The 23,614-nt window shown below is 45.6% G+C and overlaps 1 protein-coding gene across 1 annotated transcript in view; it reads right to left on the reverse strand.

Annotated features, from left to right (window-relative positions):
* The window catches only part of LOC149444940 (VPS35 endosomal protein-sorting factor-like), a gene marked incomplete at its 5' end in the record, with an annotated part of 803,117 nt that overhangs the window by 717,704 nt on the left and 61,799 nt on the right, over positions 1 to 23,614 (reverse strand). The window contains one exon of the mRNA XM_089654375.1: positions 23,261 to 23,354. Coding sequence (XP_089510501.1) covers positions 23,261 to 23,354 — 94 coding nt within the window. The remainder of the gene's footprint in view (positions 1 to 23,260; positions 23,355 to 23,614) is intronic.

Below are 23,614 nucleotides of genomic sequence, written 5' to 3' on the forward strand. Positions count from 1 at the left end.
GGCGGGACAAACCAGGATCTCTGACCTCTGCTGCCAAACTCACATAAATCCTGACAATCCAAACTACAGAGTATGCAACAAGCTTTTCCTTGCCAAATCTGGACCAGGAAAAAAGAAAGGTAAGACACTGTCCTGATTCAAGTGAAAACTAGAAACCACTCTAGAAAATAAACATAAATGAGGCCAAAACGCTTTATTACGATAAAAGACCAAGAAAGGCTCCTTACATGAAAGAGCCACTAGCTCTGACACTCTTCTTGCCGAATTGAGAGTAACCAAAGAAGCCAGCTTCGGAGTCAAAGAACTAACAGAGTCTCTCGAATTGGTTCAAACAGTAGCTTCTGCAAGGACGGCCCAGACCATGTTCGAGTCCCAAGGACACAAGGGTGGCCTGACAGAAAGGACTGTTCATGTTACACCCTACACGAAGTACGAATCAAGGAATGAGAAACAACAGTCTCTGGGAAAAAATGGAGAGCCAAAAACTGACCCTTTGTGATACTTTGGGCCAATTTAATTTCCCCTCCCGATTGGAGAAATGACAAAGATTTCCAAATCACATATCCCCACAGGTGAAACTTCCTGGCTTCACACCAGACATATAAGATTTCCAGGTCCTGTAAAGAAAGCTCCCTGGAGCTCAACAGTGCAGAGATAACTGGACTGAAGACCCACTGACCCTTCCAGACCTGGTCTTCAATAGCCAATCCTTCAATCCTAAGAGAAAACTAAAATATGTATACTTGCATAAACCGCATATGTACATGCATACTTGTGTGAAATGCCTACTTGTATAATCCTGCATACATGCATAGTTAAGTACCTGTATAATTGCATGAAGGCATACTTGTATACATGCATAATTGCATACCTACGTATCAACATAACTGCATACCTATATATCTACATAACTGCATACCTGTGTAACCTGCAAAGCTGCATGCGTGCATAGCTGTAGACCAACATGGCTATGGACCTGCGTTTCTGTGGGACTGCAGTTAGGTGGCAATATGGTTTCTACATTATTGACTTTAATAGTGCCAGAAGGGAGAGGCAGGTGCACCATCCTCAGGTCCAGTGGACTCTGGGAGGGTGGGTGTAATCTATTGGTGTTTGCATTTCACAATAGACCAGTGGTGTCAGATGTATCTGGGCCACTGCATTTGTCTGGCATTGCAGCTATTCCTGTTGGCGGAACTGAAACGGTCCACGGCTGCATCACCCTGAACACCACTAGATTACACCCACCCTCCCAGAATCCAGTGGACCTGAGGGTGGTGCACCTGCCTCTCCCTTCTGGCACTATTAAAGTCAATGTAGAAACCATATTGCCACCTAACTGCAGTCCCACAGAAATGCAGGTACATAGCCATGTTTGTTTACACCTATGCAAGCATGCAGCTATGCAGTTATGTAGATACATAGGAATGCAGTTATGCATGTATACAAGAATGCCTTCATGCAGTTTATGCAAGTATACAGGTACTTAGCTATGCATGTATGCAGGATTATACAAGTACGCATGTACGTATGCAGTCTATGCAAGTACACATGCAGTTTATGAAAGTATACATATGCAGTTTGCGCAAGTATACAGTTCAAATAACTATGCAGGTATGCACACAAATGTAATACATTGCTGCACCTGCCCGATCCACTTTCTAGAAGCATATTGGTTCAACAAAGAACTATCAAAATTAACTGCACTTTGCTCCATACTAGTTTCACAGGGCTAGCCAAGCACATATGCATCATATGCTGCCTCTATGCTGCTTCAGTGCAGTCTAAATGTAAGCTCCTGCAAATCAAATGCAAGCTATTCTGGAGTAACAACTTCTATAAGCAGTGTATAAACATGTCCTGTCTGGTCATGCAGCTCTCCCCACAAGTAGTACTCTCATATCATCCAGCCATAGACTGCTCCATGTCCCTGCTATCTCTCAGAAAGCTCCCTGATCCTTCAGCCCACGTGACTTCAACCATAAGCCAAAATGGCCACCCCTCTACTTCCTGCCTCCAATGCACAAGAGTAGGCTATGCAGAGCAACCCAGTGGCCTTTAGTTGCTGGAGGAGAAAAATGCAACGCAATACTCCTTCAGAGACACACAGAGCATGGCCTGGCCAGACCAAACAGCACACTGTTCCCAGTAGCCACCAGGAGAATGACCAGTCAGATTTTCTAACACACACTGCAAATGTTAACTTAACATTCTGGCCGCAGGACTCAATCACAATAGGAGTCCAATCTTCACCCATCACAGCGGGCTCTGTCATAAAAGACCTTCAAAGACTCGATCCCCCATACATCTGGAATCCACTCCCTTGGACCTGTATAGCACCCTGCTGGATAGCACTGTGACAAGAGTCACTTTGGGTGGGGGGCCCATGAAACCCAGCTCATTTTGGAGAGGTGGGGAGACCCCTGTCTCGGCTCCCCATATCCCTCTTATGTGTAAATCACCCTATGCCTGTTAGGGGTACAGGGTAATCTGTCCTAGTATTGTGTTGGCTTTGTCTCAGATTGTGTAAACATGTTTAGGAGATAGGTGGGGTGGGGGGTTGTTGTTTAATGTCATGTGGCTGCATCCCATTGTTCTATTGTTTGGCTTGGGAGCAAACTATTATGGTATGTATGTGTTTATGTGTATTAGCTTAGTGGGGGGACTCCTGATGGGACTGTCTGCTGGTGTGAAGTTTGAATACCTGTGTGTCTCGTTACTAAATGTAGATTGCCCCACCCTGTGTCATTATGCAGGAAGGGGGGATTGTCCCCTGATTGTATATATCTTGTATCTGAGTTCAAATAAAGTAGGTCTAACTCTTGGTTTACTTAAAGACTGGTGTCGTCTGTTCTTGGCTGTGGTGTCTGTTGTCGGTGTTTAAACAGGCAAGCCGTATTCTAACGGAAGTACTCAAGAGCAGTCTGGTTCGGTTCCGTTACAAGCGCCTTGGGCAGAACACTACACAGGGTTCCATTATGCAGGGTCCAGCACCGTAAGACTGCATTACAGGCAAACCTTGAGGATTTTTATCTCCTATCCAGCGAGGCTCAGGTACCAACCATTTTAGCTAAAAGCTTTCGGAAAGGATCCAATTCCAGTCCTTGATTCATAGAAGAACCGTTTCAGACCTCCAGGTATGCTCCAAAAGCACATGCAGCACATCAGTGACCATCCACCTTTCAGACACTGGCGAAAACTACTTCCTGTGTAGGAGGGCGCATAACCCACAGTCATTATTATAGCCTGCTCTGTGTCCTGTGATGTACAATAAAGAAATTCATTTGGAAAGGGAGACCAAAAGTGGTAGGGAGAAATTCTTTGGAGAAGTAGGGCCTAAGCTCTTTTGGCCCTACTTCTCCAGTGGGTCACAAGAGAGCACTTTCTTTTGCATTCCTGTGACCCATTTTCAGCTGACAGAGGGCTAAAGTCCGCTGTTGACAACACAGAGCCGATCCAGGCTCTGGAAAGGTCCCGACTTTAAAAGTTGGAATCCGCCCAGATGCCTGGTCCGGCAACTGGCTCAGCCTGTTGACAGTAAGCCACCTGCTCTCGCCAACTCCCTAGTAAGTGCTGGAGGGGCAGAGCAAAGAGCCAGTGACTGACAGTCACCATATGTCTGCTCATTGAAGACTAAGAGCTGAGCAATCAGCTGTCTTTGATTGTTCAGTTCTCAGTGTAGACTCGGCAAGGGAGCGATGCTCAATCCACCAAGGTGAGCATAAATGTGTTCTGTTTTTACAATCCCAAACTTCTATTTTAAATGAAAAGCTAAGTAAATGGATTGACATACAGTAAATTACAACCTTTTGTTACAAGTCTAGATATCTTAGACAAACACAAGTTTTGAAAAATTTTATAAGTTTAAATTGGAGGATTATGTTTGGATTACATTTTGAAAAGTTATGCAAGTATCACCTTTGTTGTGGGTTTGAATGCTATTTCCAGGGTTTTAGAGAGATCTAACCAATCTCAAGTAAATAGAGATTAATTTATTAAATCACTGGGTTACTGACACAACTGCTATCTGCAGAGATGTGGAGTCTCACTGGGGTGCTAGGGGGAAGGATCCGTTATCTATGCATAGCAATCTGTTCAGAGCATTTATATGAAAATAAATTAGCAGCTGACAAGAGCAGACCGGCCATAAAGTGGTAATACAATGCAGAGTAATAATCACTAAACTTTAGTGATTATTACTCCGCATTGGATTTGTAATATACCACTTTATGGCAGGTCTGCTCGTCAGCTGCCAATTTATTTTCATATGTTATTTGGTTTAAAATCCAGACCTTAATATTGGGTGAGTCAGGGAGTATCTATGATATGGTGATTACACCGAAATCTAATGGAATTTTTTTCTTTATATATCAGAGCATTTATATGCTTCACTAGATGTATTGACTACCTGATTTTTATTTATTTCAGGTAAGGAGGGGGATGTTGGGCACCTTTTTAAGGTATTTGGAAATTTAAAATTCGTGTTCAAACAATTTTATTTTTTAACATGGAACAGTATAAAATAATAAGCAAAAGTATGGGTCATTGAAGGTGTACATTAATGGCACAGTAAGAAACCCAATAATACAAAGTCAGGCATCACTAATAAAGAGGACTATCAAATGGCAGTTAAGGCCTAACAAAATGAGGGGGGGGGGGAAAGGAAGGGAAGGGGCATACGGCTGCACAGTAGGGGGAGAAGGGGGAAACCCGCAGTATGGTTAAGGAATGGTACCATCAAACAAAAGATGCAGATTACGGACTGAGAAGGGAGTCATCAAAATTGGATGGGAGGAAATGCTCTACCCAGGGATTCCAAATCTTCTTGAACTTAGGGATGGAATCTAGGATAGTGGCTTCTATTTTTGCATGAATCATTGCCTGAGTGACCCTAATCGAAACTGCAGTGATACTCAACGAGGGAGATTTCCATGATTTAGCGATAACCTGCTTGGCTGCGGTGGTGACTTGTAGAATAAGTTTGAAATGCGCCTTAGCGATGTCAGGTGGTCGCAGGTTAAGAAGCAAGATTAAGGGATCGGGATAGAGGGTTACGGCACTGAGTGTAGATAATATTTTAAAAACCTCCACCCAAAATGCACGGACGATGGAGCAATCCCACCAAATATGGAAAAAAGTACCCAGGTCTGCGCAGCCCCTGAAACAAACTGAGGGGTAATCAGGGGTATATTTCGCAATTCTAGCCGGGACTAGGTACCAGCGGGTCAAAACTTTGTAATTGGTCTCCAGGGCCACAATATTCTGTGATGACTCCTTGGTATTGGACCAAATAAGGTCCCAATCTGAGGGGTCAATTTGCCGTCCTAAATCCACTTCCCATTTATTTGTATACGAGGGGAACGCTGAGGTAGTTGAAGTTGTGAAGAGGGAATATAAATAGGAGATGAGGACCCGTCTATGGGGGTCCCTGAGGCAAGCTCGCTCAAAAGGTGACAAAGTAGGTGTTGGGTTATGTGCCGTTGTGTACGGAGCAAAGAAATGCTTCAGCTGCAGATACCTGAATATCTCAGAGGCAGGGAGGTTATGGGATTCACATAGTGAGGCGAAGGATTTGAATTTATTCCTGCATACGAAGTGTCGGGTCTGGGTGAGACCAGCTGTAGACCAGTGAGCAAAGACGTGTGGTGCGGACCAGGCTGGGGGGAAGGCTGGATTGCGAAGGTAGGAAAGGAGGGGATTATGTGGTGATTGTAGGAGATAACGGGACTTCAGTTTATCCCAGAGGGACAAAAAATGCGAGGTAATGGGATTCGCAATCGTGCGGCGATCAACACGTCTCAGCCAAAGAAGGTTTCCTGTACTAAAGGGGTCGCACTCAATGGATTCCAGAATGACCCACTGCGGGGTTTCATTGGTAGCATGATACTTTGGCAATTGTGCTACATGCGCCGCGTGGTAATACTTGCTAATTTCAGGGAGGCCCAGACCACCATGAATTTTTGGTCGGTATAGAGTAGAGCAAGGAACACGGAGGCGGACTTTACCCCAAACATAGGAGGAAATACGGCGCTTGAATACGCGAAGGTAGTGAGAAGGTACTGGGATAGGGAGAACTCTGAAAAGGTAAAGGATTTTGGGGAGGATCGACATCTTCACAACAGCTATCCTGCCCAGCCAAGCCAACGGAAGGGAGGACCATTTGGTCATTAGTGCCGTTAGATGAGCTAGCATAGGAATGTAGTTAGCTGTATAGAGACCTGAAATATGAGGGGTGAATTTTATACCCAAAAAGGGAACAGAGTCTTGCGACCACGAGAATGGCAGGATCAATTTTAGATGGTTAAGTTCATTGGGTGGGAGCGAAATATTAAGTGCAAGTGACTTCTGGGGATTTATTTGGAGGCCCGAGAGCATCCCAAACCTATCAAGTAGCTGAAGAAGAGTAGGTGTGGATGTTAAGGGGGAGGTGAGAAAAAGTAAGACATCATCTGCAAATAAGCACAGTTTATGTGTGGTGCCTCCTATCTCAAGTCCGCGGATATCCGGGTCAGTCCTAATCAATAGGGCCAGCGGTTCTATAGCTAATGCGAAAAGCAGAGGGGATAGGGGACAACCTTGTCTGGTGCCACGCATAATTGGGAAATGAGCAGATCGATGCCCTAAGTATTTGATCCTGGCCGAAGGGCCCTGGTAGAGAAAAGATCCAGGTTAAGAAATGCGGGCCAAAACCCCATCGGCGCAATATATAGTGTAGGTATGGCCACGAGACAGTGTTGAACGCTTTCCGTATGTCCAAGGACAAGAAGCAAGCAGGAATATTGCGAGTTTTGGCTAAGTGTGCTAAAAGGGATGCACGTCTGACGTTGTCCCCCGCTTGTCGGGTTGGAATGAAGCCGACCTGATCATTGTGGATTAGGGATCCAATACATGTATTGAGGCGAGTAGATAGAATTTTAGCTAGGAGTTTAACATCTACGTTAAGAAGGGAGATTGGTCTATAATTGGACCATTGCGTGTCATCTGAGTTCGGCTTGGGTATCATAGAAATGTTGGCTTGCACTGTATCTGAGTTAAAAATATGGCCTGAAAGTATGGCATTAAACGCATTAATTATAACAGGCGTGAGAATGGGGGCAAACTTTTTATAATACGTGGCAGAAAAGCCGTCGGGTCCTGGGCGTTTACGGGGCTTTAGGGAATTGATAGCATTTAAGGTTTCAATTACTGAGATAGGTCGCTCCAGTGCTCCTAAGTGATTCTCAGCCAATTTCGGGAAAGGAAGGGAAGCAAAAAGGGCTTCAGCATGGGAAGAGTCAAAGGGCGTGGAGGCAGAGTAAAGGCGCGAGAGATGCTTGTGGAAGGTGTGCAGAATCCGTTCGGGGTTGCTAGAGAGATTCGCAGTTGAGGTCCGTAACCGTATGGGTCTAACAGTTTGGTCTAGTTTACGGAGAGAGAGAGAGCAAGGAAAGTGCCAGATTTATTGGCTTTAGTGTAGAATTTGTGTCGAGATCTGCGGATGGAGAGCTCGGCTTGGTCAGTGAGGAAAAGATCCAGGGCTAGGCGGGAGTGCTCGAGAGCTTCTTTGTTAGCAGGGGTGGGGGAAGTTTGGAAGGCGGCATGGGATTGGTCATAAGCTTGTTCAAGGAGGAGGCGTTTCTGCCTCCTCTCTCTGCTCAGGAAGGAGGCTTTGCTGATACAGAGTCCGCGAAGTACCGGTTTGTGTGCTTCCCATAGAAGAAGGGGGGAGATATCAGGGGTTTGATTTAAGGAGAGATAGTCCTTAAGCGCAGCTGCTATCTCTGAGCAATAAACTGGGTCAGCCAGCAGGTTTTCGTTAATGATCCAGGAGGGATCGGGGGGAGCTGGGGCCAAAGAAGCAATGGTAGTGACCACCGCACAGTGATCCGACCAAGGGATCGGTAGGATATCAGAAGCTAAGATGCGGGGGGAAGAACTGGCGGTCAAAAAAATATGATCTATTCTCGAAAAAACCTTATGTGGGTGGGAGTAAAAAGTATACTGGCGTTTAGTGGGATTGAGTTCCCTCCAGGAATCGACCAATGAGTAATGTTGCAGTATGGATTGGAAGGAGTGGATGGGGGTGCGCGGAAAAGGTGATTGTGGGGATTTATCTAAGAAGGGGTATATTATATGGTTAGAGTCTCCACAGAGTATGAGCGTGCCTCGCTTATGATGATCTATAACCGAGAAGAGGTGGGAAAGGAACGGCAGAGGACCCTGGTTTGGAGCGTAATACGTGGCTATGGTGACCTCAAAGTCCACCAACTGCCCAACCAGTATAACGACCCTCAGGATCCTTAATCTCAGTTTGTAACTTAAAAGGAGTTGTACGGTGGAGGGCGACTAAAACCCCTCTACACTTAGTGGCAGCAGAGGCCGCGTAGACCTGTGGGTAACGAGGGCCAAAGAATTTGGGAATAGAGGTAGGAGTGAAGTGTATTTCCTGAAGACAGACTATATGCGCATTATGCGACGCAAATGAGCGGAATGCTTTGTTGCGCTTCTGTGGGACGTTAAGACCCTGAACATTCAGGGTGAGAATATTCAAGGAACCCATGGGTAGAGCAAACAATGGGTAAGTGGACAGTGAGGTACCATCACGAGGAATGTTATGTCAATTTGGCGCCGGGAGGGTATGCGGTTACTCGAGCTAAGCTTTAACGTGCAGTCGTATGCGAGAGCAAGGGTGGGGATGGGGGGAGGGGAGGGTATTCTATGATAGACACTGAAGGACATAAGAACACCCCCAAGAAAGAGGGAAAAAAAAAAAGAAAAGGGAAGAAAAAAAAACAAAAAAAAAACAAAAAAAAAACAACGGTCCCCGGGAGCACCCAAAACCTGGTGGCCCGGGGAACAGATGTAGCCCAGGTGGTGTAAAAAAAATGGAACACCAAGGGGGCTAGTGGTGAGTGCGCAGAAACGCAGGCGGCTAGGAAGACAGCATGTAGACAAGGCATATTAAAGTGATCCTGGTAGGAAGAAAGCATCAAAACCAACAAGCAGAGCCCCGGCGCCGGTGGCCCCGGTCAACCTGGTCCGGCCCCAGAGAGGTCGGAGCCAAACCAACCGAGGGTCCGCCAGGCGAGGTAAAGGTGCAACAGCAGTCCAAACATGGCGAACATCAAACCAAACAATAGACCAATATGATTCCCAACCCGAGCAGCATGTATCCGGTGCTGGTCAGGCTTAGGTAAAAAAAAAACACAAAACACAAAAAACAACTGAAGCACAACAGACCAGTATAAGGATACAAAGTTGCAACGACGGCAGTCAGGTAGACAGTCAATTGACTAAACCCTGTGGGAGGCGATTGTGTGGGTGGTAACGGACCACCACATAAGGAGCAGGATTAAGGATCAAAGGTGGTCAACGGGATTCAGTCCATTGAATCTTGTGGTGAGGGAGCAGGAGAGGAAAAGCGTCCCCGCTTGTGTGCGTTTAGGTTAGGAATTCGTGACGGCTGGGATTTCTGCGGTGAGCATGACGCCGAACGCCTTCTGGAGGTCTCAATCTGTGCAGCGGGAGGGTGCAGCTGGAGGTTCCGTAGCGCGTCCTGAAGCTCGTCAGTAGTCTTGCATACGTGGTCACGGGCTTGATGGCGGAAGCGTACCGCAAAGGGAAAGCACCATTTATATGGTATACTATGCTGTTGTAGCACTAGCAAGTGCGGTTTCATAGCTCTGCGTTTGGTAATGGTAGTAGGGCAAAGGTCCTGAAACAGCTGGTAATGGTGACCTTGAAACAGGAGGGACTCCGAATTGCGGGCGGCTTGTAGAAGTTGCTCCTTTGTGCGGAAAAAATGAAGTTTAGCTATGATGTCTCGCGGCGGGCCGTCAGTGCGCTTTGGAGCTAGTGCCCTGTGAACCCTATCCATCTCGAGGCGTTCTATTGGGATAGCGGGGGCGAGCTCTTGGAATAGCGCAGTAGCTGTAGATTGGACATCAATAATTGACTCGGGGAGGCCACGAATACGCACGTTGGAGCGTCTGGCCCGGTTCTCAAAGTCCTCTAAGCGCGCCTGAAGTATAGCGTTTTCGTCACGCAGCAGGTCTAGCTCATCCCCTTGCGTTTGGAGAGATGCATCAAGGTCGTCCACCCTCTGTTCTAGGTCCGCAGTGCGTTGCCCCAACTCACGGATTTCCCTGGACAGCTGGTTAGTTATGCGGTCTGAGGTCTGTTTCAGGGCCTTATGTAGCATTATTTCAAAGCGAGCTAGAATGTCAGGGGTAGTAAGGTCAGGCATCAAGGCATGTTTGGGGGTCGCAGTGTCATCATCTGACTCACCCTCTGAAGAGCTTGGGTGGCTTGGCTGCTCCGTTTGCAGGACTGCAGGGTTGGATAAGGCTGGCTGGCTCTTGTGGTGCTCCGATGCGGCAGCCATCTTGGAGGAGGCACGAGCAAGGGCCTCCTTTATTGGCTTATGCGGCGGCGCCGCTTGATGTTTATTTGCCCCCCTGACCATATTGACAGATGGCCGGGGGGTTGCACTGCCGATCGGTGCCGCTCGTGGAGCGGTGCGGGGCCGGATCATGCAGCGGTGAGGCTGTCTTCCCTGCGGCGTGGAGGAGCCTCAGGGAGACATGTCCTGTGCCGTCAGCCGCGCATGCGCACTCCGGAAATTTTAAATTCACAGGTCACACACAAGGATCATATTATATTTTTAAATGTCACATTATTTAATTTGTGAATACAAGGGATTGTAGGAATCCCATTTTAGGAAATTCATATTTACACGCCAGATCAGGACATGTCAGACATACTGTCAGAAGAATTCCTGTTGCAGTTTATTCATTTATGCCAGGACTGTAGGTCTTTGGAATATTTTGAAGAGGAAGCAGATGAATTATGACAATGATTTAAAAAAAAGAGTAAGTATGGATATTTCGAATAGAGCTTTAAACATTGTTATGAGTAAGGATAGGAAGGAACTGATGATACAGAAAAAAAACAGAAAAGAAACAGTGACAAAGTAACTTGTGTTATTGAAAACAGTCTTGAATTTGAGAATATAAAACAAATTCTATATTCTGTAGTTATTTGCATCATATGGGGTTCCTTTGTATTCTGTAATTTAAAAGAATGTTAACGTAGTAGCAAAAAGGTCTCCTACTATGTATAAGAAAATTATTCATCACCTAGTATGGCTTTTAGAAAAAGGAGAAAGTATAAAATATTTATAGATATTGTATTGATTCTAATACTTATGTTGTATATCTGAAATGTGAGGGATGCAATGTTCAGTATGCAGGTCACACTATCAAGAGATTAGTAGACAGATTGAATAACCATTTGGGTAACATAATGAGTGGTAAAAAGAACTAATGTGTTTAAACATTAAATTGACATACAAAATTGACATGCAAGCTCTTTAAAGATAAAAAGTATAGAGAAAATATTTTAAGTGGTGGATATACAGGAGGGGGGAACCTCTTCCCTTTAAATTAGATTTTACTCACCGCTATTGGTGAGATTACACCCCCTCACCATTGCACAGCTAGGAATTAAGCACATATTGAGGAGAAGAAAAAAAAAAGTTATGTTAAATTCATTGAAGGACACAGCTCATCATTATTCTTCACTGTAGGATTATAGAGCTGCCTGTGGGCAGCCCTAACTGGTAATCAAACTACCATTCTGCAAAAGGCAGCTCAGTTAGTCACAAGTGAACATGATATAGGTGTAGTCTTGCAATGAACTCAGAAAAAGCGATTTGACAGTGCGTATTAAAAAGATCTAATTTTCTCTTATGTTCACTGACAAACAGGGCTGGTCATTAATCTTGACTGCAGGGACATCCCAAAGCACTGCCTCATCGAGGAGTGTGCAAGCAAGAGAAAAAACACAAAAAAACACCAGAGAACGCCCCATGAAGAGGAATAAAGAACCTTAAATTGCTGCCTGCAGATCTTTGCTGCCAAAATATGCCCAGACATCAGGTTTGTAAAATTAGGTAAGAGTATGAACAGATGACCAGGTAGCCACCTTTCAAAACCTAATACACAGACGCCTGGTGCCAAAAAGCCCAAGAGTGGAAGATCGGTCCTTGGGACAGAAGATCCTCTCAAAAAGGAAGCTGCCAAGGGGCATCCACAACCAGACACAACCTGTCCAGCATACCAATATCTTAAGCAAATCCAGAGCCAACAGAATGACTAATCACTTCAACCTTTATCCTTCGAAACTGATGAGAGAGAAGCCTGAGTGGTGGAAAGGCATAAATGAGATTATAACGTCTCCATGGACCCACCACAGCATTTGTCATACCCACCTTGGGATCTCTAGTTCTTAACTCAAATCTCAACACCTTCCTATTGAGACACCAGAAGATCCACATCTGGGGTGCCAAATTTAGGAAAATCTGATGGAAAACATCCAGATACAAAAACCACTCTCCTTGGTCCAGAATTTGACGGCTGAGGTAGTCCACCATCCAGTTTCCTATGCCTGGAATTTATACCACGGAGAGAACCAGAGCGTAAAACTCAAATTCAACTTCAACTCACTGATGAACGTGTGAGGATTGCAGCGCTGCCACCAAGCTTCTTGTTCCACCTTGGATAATAACACAGGACACTACCAAGGTATTGTCCAGCAGGATCCTGACCAGGTGCCCCCAAAAATGTTCCATAAGCTAGAAAACATTTGACCGCACATATCTCCAGGACACGAACAGGTAGCCAAGACTCAACCATCATCCAATGGCCCTGGGTCCACATGGGCACCAATATTTCCTCCACCTGGACAGGCTGGCATCCGTCATGACCGCGGTTCAATGGAGAAGGGAGAACCACTTTCCAGCCAGAAGACATGGAGGAAGGACTTTCCCAACCATCCCATGTGATCCGTCTGTCCCAGAATGCAGGGAATTTGTCCCAACTAGGTAGGATGTCCTGCTGCAAAACCATTGTGTGGAATTATGCATATGGAACCACCTTGAACCAACCATGAGACCCAGGACTTGCATGCAGAACCACAGAGAAGACTACCTGCAGGAGTAGCAACCAAAAATGGCAATCCCGAGTTTCCAAAGCTTTTCCGACTGAAGTGTCACATACCTTGGTTGGAGGCTGAGTTGACGAGAGGGCTTCCCTTCAGGCTCTGGTCTGAGCACTTCTGAATGTGGTCACAGAAGTAAAAGGCTCAAAGAAGTGCGGGTGCCGGTAGCTTGATAGCAGGTGACTGCCACAGTCAGGGACGTAGGCCGGTCAGGAGGCAGGCTGGAGTTCGTACCAGGAAAGCAGGCAGAGCGAGGTCAAGTAGCAAGCCAAGGTCAGCAACAGGAGATCAGGTAGAGAATAGTCTAAGGCAAGCAGAGCTCAGAATCCAGAATCCACAGACCAAGGTGAGGAACAAGCCTGGTCAGCCAAGGAAGATCAATCAGTGCAAACAGGAACACAGACCACAAGAGAATGTGCATGCCAATGCACAGAAAGCCTACATGTCAGTGCACGCTGGATATTAGCCTGAGTTAGGTTGTGTGTGGGTACACATGCTCGAGAATTAGTTGCATGGGAATGAGCAGTAGAAGTAGTAGTAGTTCGCTTTAGAAGAATTAGCATTAGCTGTACTAGCTTCCTGACGGGAAGAAATACCTTTGCCAGCATCAAATCCAAATGAAGACCCATATTAAGACTTAGCATTTCAGCTGCCTGGTCAGAGCCAAAGCAGACTTCTTGAAATTCAGAATCCAGCCGAACGCCTGTAGAGTGAATGGTGATCGCCACATTATCCCTCAGGGAAGAGTGAGGCTAAGGCTGAAGAAGGAAATTGTAAAGATAGCCTACTATGGAAATCCCCCATAGCCTCAGCAACGTCAGGAGTGGAGATAGAATGATAGTGAACACCTGAGGGGTGCAGGCAAACCAAAAGGGGAGAGTAGCAAATTGGTAATGCGAGACCAATACCACAAAGTGCAGGAAACTGTGCCCAGCCAAGATAGGAACATGTGAATATGCTTCCTTAACATCTGTGGAAGTTAGCAAATCCCCCTGATGAAGAGAGACCACCACAGGACAGGCAGATTCCATCTTGAACCATTGGACATTCTCAAAACAACAAAGGGCCTTGAAGTCTAGAACTGATTCTGACCCCTTTCTTCTCCGGAACCATGAACAGGTTGGAGTAAACACCAAACCTCTCCAGGGCTGGGGCCAGAACTATCATGCCCTGAAGAAGCAGGTCCTGCACAGCCATGTTAAGATCTCAGACAAGATGGGGGAGAGATGGATATTGGAAGGAAAACGTGTCTGGTGGATAGGAAAGAAACTATTTAGTAGCCCAATAATATCAGTTCTCAAAGCCAGTTGGAAGAAAACAGGGAAATCAATTGGACGGCAAACCAACAAAGAAGACCCTCTATCCTGTCTGCAGGTTTATTGGCAAGGCCAGGTGCATTTTGGGCCACCAGATGAGAGTGAAAAGCTGCTTATGTGCAGGGAGTGGACATTCCTAGAACCATGGCTCCTTACCTTGCCCAAGGTTGTAGAAGAAAGGAACTCTTCCCTCAAATAAGGCTTTTTTCCATTTATAAGTTTTATTTAGTCCTGCAGAATAGCATAAAGCAAGTCTGTACAATAAGATGATTTTCAAGGCCAAAAGAAAAACAATAATATAGAGGTCACAGATGTACAGATGATTATCAAAATGTTGATACCTATGGGAATGTTGATGAAACAAATCAGATATATTGTATGTAAAAGTTAAACTTCAAAACCACAGAGTTCTAACAATCTACGGAGCTCAGATGGCTTATCATTGCCTCAGAACAGAACACGACGCTGAAGTACTTCTTTTTCAAAATTTTAACCAAGTGCTTCAGTGTGAGCAATAAAAAAAAAAAGAAAAGTAAGAAAGCTAGTGTAAATTAGATACATGAACAGTGGGGAAACAAAGAGGTGAACAAAAGGGGTATGTGGGAGAGGGAATGAGGATTGGAGCAACCCCTTGACAGGGAGGGGAATGCAGCTGAGAACTATGGTTTGGGAATTCTGTGGAGTGGCCAAGGTTTAAAGGTAATGGAACTGTGGATCCCACAAGGTTTTTGATAATGTCTTCCTGAGTGGCACCAAAGAGCCACTCACCCTGCTCTGCCAGTGCGTTCTTAGAAGTCTGGTCCACTGACCAGCACTTAAGCCAGAGGACTCAGTGCTGAACCATGGCCAAGATTGAGACCTTTGAAAGCAACAGAGCTGCACCCAAGGATGCATTACACACGTACTTAAGGCCCAGGATGAGTTGGTCCACCAGCTCCACACAGACCCGAGAAACCTGCTTATTACCTAGACCCAGACATAAAAGCTTAGCCAACTTGATGAGCGTATGCGATATGACGGCCTTAAGTAGGACCCAGTGGAGGGCTGAATAAGATACCATAAACACAGCAAGTGACCAGTTCTACTTTCCTGTCTGAAGGATCCTTGAAAGAAGTAGAGTCCTCCACCGGAAACATGGTTGTCTTGTTCAACCTAGAGATGGGGGAATTCATGACAGGGGAAGAGGCCACATTTTTATTTTTTTTTTAATAAAACAACATCTTAAAAAGGGTGATGGATTGAGAAATGTTTTGGGACTACAAAAGGCCACTTTCAATGATCCCTATACATAAATTTATCCAAGTAGGCAGGATAAGGAAAAACCTTAGTGGAAAATGATGGCTTGTAAAAAACAAAGGGGACAGCCATCTCCTCAGTAGCACCAGAGATATTCTCAGTTTTCAGGGTTTCCCACACAGAGGTAATAAGTGAGGCCACCAGCACCTTTTCCTATCCAGCAACAGTGGCAGAAGAACCAGCCATGCTAACTGACTGTGTGGGGGTCGCGTCCTCCTGGTCCACAGGACAAGCAGAATTCAAAGAGATATAACCAGTGTCCAGCTCAGAAACATCCAAAGAAAGAGGTCTGGGTGGGAGACTTTTTTGCTCACCTTACAACCAAGCACCATCTTCATCTGGGACACAAATGACTCCAGGACTGCTGCACCACGTCCAGTGATATTAGAAGGGCCAGAGGTCCTCAATGCCTTCATGGGGAGGAAATTCCCGAGACTCCATAAGTTGACACACCCCCGACCCACACAGTGTCAGAAATCAAGCGTCTACTTGCCTGTGCAGAGGACAAAAGACAACCCTCCAACAGATGGAGACAGACCCTGTCAGAACTCACCACACCCACCATGTCAAGGAGCCGCCTTAGGGCGAACTCTGTGCTGTGCTCCGTGCTACTACTTCAGAGAGAAAGTCCAGATGAAAAGCATGCTTTCAGTCCTAGCCCAACTAGTAAGGACACCACCTCCCACAAAGGGCTCGCAGCTATGGTGTCATAAGATGGCCGCCACCACACAGCTACACCAAAATGGCAGTTGGCGTGGTCACCACCAAAATGGCTGCTCAAAGGAAGGCCCCTCCAAGATTGCCCCTTAAATCAGTTCCCGCTAAAATGGCCACCTCCAAAAAACATGGTTCTCACCAAAATAGACACCCTGCAAGCTACACCAAAATGACCACCCTACACATGCTCCACTACTATGCACACAGGAGCTGCCCAGGCAAGTACTTCACCCAGCAGGGGAAAAACGTGGGGGAAGGGGGCATGGAGACTGACAACTCAGTCCTGGAGGGGAGGAGACCCTGCATGGCCAACTATCCTAGGAAGTACCCACAGTGCGCCATCCGCGCCAGACAGGGAAGGAAGGGAGGAGACCAGTCCGGTGTACAATAGTGGATAACACTTACAAGACAGACACGCCCCGGTCCCAGGTGGGGCTGTAAAAGCCAACCCTGCTAGGGGTCTGCATGCGTGCTGTGTTCTTTTTTCTGCCTAGTGCCCTACTCCTGAAGGTGGCGTTATTACCCCACGGTAAAGATTAATGGAACAATGGAAAGGGACCACCACGGGACTTTTAGGCAGAATCAAGTGTACAAAAAGGTATAAACGGCAAATTCCAATCTTTATTGCAAACATGATAAAAAACCCAATACATTAATACAATAGTATCATACTTAAACAAGAAATGACATAAAGATACATAATTGTACAATACAGAAATACCCTGCTGGTTTGAGAAACACCAAAACAAACTGCCAGAAAAGATACAGCTTGGTCAGTGTCAGTGATCCACAGGTGAAACCCAAAGCGTTTCAGAAAAAATATTTCATTCTTCAGGGGAAGAGGATGCTATGTAAAATTATACAATACAATTGTAGCAATACATAATGTAAAGGTGTTCAATACATAACAAAGTAATAGGCTGATACAAGATATTCAAATTGTACAATCATGGATCAGTAAAAACAGTAGCAAATCTTTTATGGCTTTGTCTCAGAGGCTGCCTGGGAAAAGGATGCACCCCCGATGTAGCATACACCCAGAGGGACCAACTGACCAGTGTATACCAGATAGAGTGTCTGCAAGAGATTAAAAGGGATTCACATTTAATAGTAGATAAGCCCACAACATTGGACACAAAGGGGTTTTTTTTTAGGGGGGGGGGATATGTTTTTCCACGGTGTGGATCAAAAACTAAGATGAACAGGAGAAGATGGGTAGCTAATAGCAATATGAGCTTCAAAAAGAGCAGCGGCAATGATATAAGAAAGTGTATTCAAACAAAGAGGCATGCTTACCCGCCGTCAGATATTGTGCTAGATTTCCTGTATGCAATCAGCCAAACAGGGCTGTGCCATGTCCCACAGCATATAAATAATGGTGAGTGCCACCCTGCCCCCCCAACCAATTAAGACGTCCCACTACATCTGGGTAAGGATGCCCACCAGCCATACACCACGTGTTAGCGGCCGAAAATGTCCACACATCTCCTACTAAAGCGGTATGACATCACGCACCAGGAGAGCCACCGACATGCATAGCATTCCATAGAAGAGGGGATGTGGGGGTTGTGGAGAGAAGTGACCTGCATCAACCCCAGGGTGGAGAAGTCAGCGCATGGCCCGCCTACCAGCCCAGCCCGGGCAATAATACATAACTCCCCTAGCATCAGAAAACACTGGGGGAGCTGCTGGGTGGTGAATAATGAAACCGCAGTAGCCCCTGCCGACAACATTTGGTGGCAGAAAAGCAGATCAGAGACTAATTGCAGCAAAACCACACAAAAAAAAAATCCCATGAAATAATGTAAAAGATGAACAAAAGTACCGTATTTTTCGCTCCGTAAGATGCACTTCCCCACCACCCAAAAAAAAAAAAAAAAATGGGGGAAATGTCTGTGCGTCTTATGGAGTGAATATGGAGCAGCCGGCCGGTATTCCCCCCCCCCCATCGCTGTGTTAGAATACCGGGCCAGCCGCTTGGCTTTTCAGTGCAGCAGAACCTGCTTCTCAGTCCTATCTGTTCCTTGGTCCAGCGGTGTCCTCATCACCTTTAGTGTGGGCACCCGGCTGTGACAGCTTGCGGCTTCACAGGTGCCCACTGTGCATGCGCGAGAAGCGCTGCACTTAGCGAATGGCCACGTAGTCTTGTGTGACCTGTCACGTGTCCCAGAAGACTACAGGGAGAGAGGCGATTGCAGCAGAGGTGGGAGCGGGTACCTGTCAAATTCGGGTACCCGCCTTCCCCCCATCCCCAAAAGGTCCGTAGTCACCGGTCATCTCCTGTAGTACGTCCGCAGTCTCCGGCCATCTCCTGTAGTACGTCCACAGTCTCCGGCCATCTCCTGTAGTACGTCCGCAGTCTCCGGCCATCTCCTGTACTACTCCGCAGTCTCCGGCCATCTCCTGTACTACGTCCGCAGTCTCCGGCCATCTCCTGTACTACGTCCGCAGTCTCCGGCCATCTCCTGTACTACGTCCGCAGTCTCCGGCCATCTCCTGTACTACGTCCGCAGTCTCCGGCCATCTCCTGTACTACGTCCGCAGTCTCCGGCCATCTCCTGTACTACGTCCGCAGTCTCCGGCCATCTCCTGTACTACGTCCGCAGTCTCCGGCCATCTCCTGTACTACGTCCGCAGTCTCCGGCCATCTCCTGTACTACGTCCGCAGTCTCCGGCCATCTCCTGTACTACGTCCGCAGTCTCCGGCCATCTCCTGTACTACGTCCGCAGTCTCCGGCCATCTCCTGTACTACGTCCGCAGTCTCCAGGCATCTCCTGTACTACGTCCGCAGTCTCCGGTCATCTCCTGTACTACGTCCGCAGTCTCCGGTCATCTCCTGTACTACGTCCGCAATCTCCGGTCATCTCTTGTACTACGTCCACAGTCTTCGGTCATCTCCTGTACTACGTCCACAGTCTTCGGTCATCTCCTGTACTATGTATGCAGTCCATTGGTTGAGAATATTTTTTTTCTTGTTATCCTCCTCTAAAACCTAAGGTCTGGTGCGTCTTATGAAGCGAAAAATACAGTATATGCACGAGCAAGAGAAAAGAGGATGAAATAGAATAATTCCCATAAGACATACAAAATATATGATCAAAAGGGAGGGGAAAAAGGAAGGGAAAAGTGAGTGAGTATCTCCTAGCAGCAGTCTACTACATTATTATTACTGAAAACATTTACATCATGTATTGTTACAATTGTATTGTAGATCTGCCATACCCGCCTCTTCCCTTGAAGAAGGAAATATTTTTTTTCCAAATGCACCAAGATTCACCTGTGGATCACCGACACGGAGTAAGCTGCATCTCTGCTGGCAGTTTCTTCTGGTGTTTCTTTGAAAAAAAAAGTGTCCATACACCCACTCAAATTTTCCATTTACAACTCTTTTGTCATCTACAGGGTCACAGGAAGTCAACACTCCTTCCTAAACTACCATAAAGAGGTTGTAACAGTCAGAGGTTGCAAGGCCCTGTACCTGAAAAACCAGAGTTAGACTTACCGATAACTATTTCCAGCAGTCTTCCCAGACAGCCCATGAGATATAGGCACCTCCTCCAACAGGAAACAAATCACCAAATACACTTTAAAAAGAGGTCTCCTACTGAACGCGTCAGTTTTAAGCAAGAACTGAAGGAAGAAACCTGAACAAAACCTATACAAATAGAAAAACAACATAACGCAAGGGTGGGAATCCAGCTGTCCTGGAAGACTATGGAAAATAGAGTTACCGGTAAGTCTAACTCCAGTTTTCCCAAATCGTCTTCCACAACAGCCTATGAGAGGATTAGCAAGAACTTACTAGATTTTGGAGGGTCATTAAAGCCCAAAGACCTTTACCAACCCCCAGATGACCATAAATATCAAAGATATGGTGGACCCGGTTATATTACATTCTCAACAGAGAGAAAAACCAAGGTAGGACACCTAGCTGCAGGGAAAACTGTAAGCCATATAAGAGCTCAAGTAACACAGGATTGATTCCAAAAAGCAATATCAGTAATAAAAGAGCCAGCTCTAGTGAGGCCCTGGTCAACTAAGGACAGAAGAATTCCTCAAAAGCCTGTGTGGCCAAAGAAACTGGGTAATTAAAATGGTTAGCTCACTTTTACCAAAAAACTGCCTATGCAAATAAGGGGTGTCTGCAGATAAAACCAAACTGTGCAGCTCTCACTAAACTTGAATTCCCTTGCTATAGGTGTAGGCCATTTACATACCTCCTGAATCCTGACTGGAATACTCCCAAGATGTTGCTAAGTGAGGCCCAGTCATTACTGCTCACCTCCACCATCACAGGAATGAGCTCTCAGACACTGAGCTCAGAGCTACTACATCAGGGGGGAGAGAGCATGTGAGGAGATATGAATCAGAGAAAAAGCTCACTCATGTGATGGTGGGGGTGAGCAGTAATGACTAGGCCTCACTTAGCAACATCTTGGGAGTATTCCAGTCAGGATTCAGGAGGTATGTAAATGGCCTACACCTATAGCAAGGGAATTCAAGTTTAGCGAGAGCTGCACAGTTTGGTTTTATCAACAGGCACCCTTTACCTGCATAAGCAGTTCTTTGGTGAAGGTAAAATATCCATTTAAAGAACACTGTAGGTGAAGACTTGACAACAGAGTGGAAAGCCCCAAAAGACCTTACATGGAATTACAAGGTCTGAGCCATGGTGGATATATGTCCTATATATAGGATATAAGCACATAAGGATCTGCTTCAAAAGCATATCCTACATCCTTGTATTCATACAATGTAACAAAGACCGGTGCCTTGAAACATACATCATCCAGGGACCTATGCTAATCTCCACTGTACAAGCTATACACAACAAATTTGTCATATGGTGACAACGCTGATACCCCAAACTACTGTGCACCTACTGCCACCTAAAAGACTAAGCAGTAGGGTGTTGATCTAAAATGACAATATAACAGCACTTCAGGAATGTTAGGGGATGCCAAAAATCCATTAGAACAAGACTCCAAATGCACCCTCTCTCTATGAGGGGAGTATAGTGGTGTCATCAAGGTAACTGACAACCATAAGCAAATAGTAGAAGCACAACAAACTAGTAGTTAGACAAAAAATGGAAATTAAGTCTGTAATGACACAAAAATACAGAAATGCAACAAATCCAAAAGGCACGTACAAGGATTTCCATATTATTACCTGCAACATGTGTAAAATGTGGTTATACCCCTGCACCAAACATTTGTAGTAGAGCAAGGACAGACACTACGTAAATACAGAAATCTAAATCATCACGCCATCTGCACATGAAGCCATGGAAGAGGTATAACATTGGGGTAAATGACAGACACTACCAAAAAACGCAGAAGTACAAGGCATTGACATGCAAAATGGATTTAGGGTTGTAAAATGTAAATTTTGCAGCAACACTCCATACTAAGTGAAGCAATACAAAGATGAGACATTCCATAAAGTGCTAAAACATTGTAAAAAAAAAATTTCTACCCATGTGCAAGGAAGCTACGAAAAGGTATAAGTTAAGATACCACCAGCGCTCATAAGTAAAGAATATGTAAAAACATTTACTGTTAACGGTTGAACCATTAGTTATGCAGAGCAAGCCCAAGACACTCTCTATATGCTCTAAATAGATGACACATTCACTACAAGGTCACAGTCTCACGCCCAACACACTAAGCCCAACACACAGGGGCCATAGTTGACAGATTAAAGTCTAGGTGAAAACCTAGGAGCAAACACAAGTGAAAGCAAGTAGGTACAGCAACCTCCAGCTTACCTGTGTCCAGCTGGTGCCTAGGGCGCCTGTATCCACCTGAGCTGTAGTTTGCATTGAATCCAAAATGCAGTATTCGTTCCTCCACGTTTAGCATCCTGACAACCTCTGCTAGAGGAAACCGCCATAAAAGCACCAGCCAGCCTTTGCCGCGAATGAGGCTTGGAAATAGAGCCTCTAAAGCCTAATAATGACTTCACCCCTTTCAAGGATTAATGCCCATGCATCATCTGGTCAAACCGTAACACAGCCTGGCCACAAACCAACACAGCTACCTTGTGTGTCCCAACCACAAAGTGTCCTATAGTGCACATACCCAGACAGCCAGACTGGGAACCCACACTGCCCATGCTGGTCCCTGTCAATGTTATGTGCCCCTTCCATACATGTTCTTCTCCAGGCACAAAGGAGAAAATGAACCAGACCACCTCCTTCCCTTACTGAGGAGGGGTCCTTGAGGGCAATATTGCAGAAAATCCTACTATCTGCTCCCAGTGGAGCCAGGTAGGTAAAATAGTGGGTGGACAAAAAGGATAGCCAAAGAAACAGGCCTCCCTCACCCAGGTTCTAGGTGATGCTGATAAGTTCAGCAGTAGGACTTCCTTTCAAAGTATATCTGGTGATGTGTTTTCTGTTCCTGTTGGAGGAGGTGTCTGTCTCATGGGCTGTCCTGAAAGACAATTTGGGAAACCTTGGTTATGATGCAGTCAGCATGACAGACACTTCCCTGATATTATCCCTCCACTTGAAACAGGCCAAAGACTCCCACAAATGTGTGTACTGACAATGTCTCTGCTTGTACTGACCCTGGCCTGTTTATCAACCTTGTCAACCATGTTTCTGTCTCCTGCCTGGACCACTCCTTTGCCTGTGTTCTGACTACATCTCTGCCTGGCAACATTACTGACCCATCTCTACATCTCACGGGTTATATTCCTGAGGTGATCCTTTTTCGAACTCAGTGATACTGAATTTTATTTTTTACATAATTAATGATTCTATATAACGGTGTATGGGTAGTGAATTTGTGATTCTTTGAGAAAAGTGCTATGCCTAGGAGCGAAACACGTCAGAATAGAACTTGTTCCTGCTGGCTATTTTAATAAAAGAGTATTTTGCATCTCAGTGTGCGGAATTCCTGTTGTTGATACAATAAAATATGTTAATTGCCTGAACTGAACTTACCCTACAGAGGTATGTTCGAGCATACACGGATACTAGAGGGTCTCCAATGCCTTTTATCATCGATGTTAACCGAGGAAGACTTTCTGATATTCCACTAGGAGAATATGAACACAAACAAAAAAAATTTAAAACCAACAGACACAGATTAAAAAAATCACTTTAAAATAATCTGGTTTCACAACATTACAGTGGTGGAGGGTTATAGCAGCAGTTATGGTAGCAGGTTTCGTGCAAAACCGAACTACACATGCGACCCTGGTGAAAAGTCTAACCTTTGGAAAGTTTCTCCTGAAATACCCTACAGTGGAGCAATGCAGCTCAATAGCTTAGCAGGTAACATTTAACATGTCAAGT

This window comes from Staurois parvus, unplaced genomic scaffold (assembly GCF_062004578.1).
Source record: "Staurois parvus isolate SC_StPar_1 unplaced genomic scaffold, SC_StPar_1.0 ptg000760l, whole genome shotgun sequence".
In the NCBI taxonomy this organism is placed as follows: domain Eukaryota; kingdom Metazoa; phylum Chordata; class Amphibia; order Anura; family Ranidae; genus Staurois; species Staurois parvus.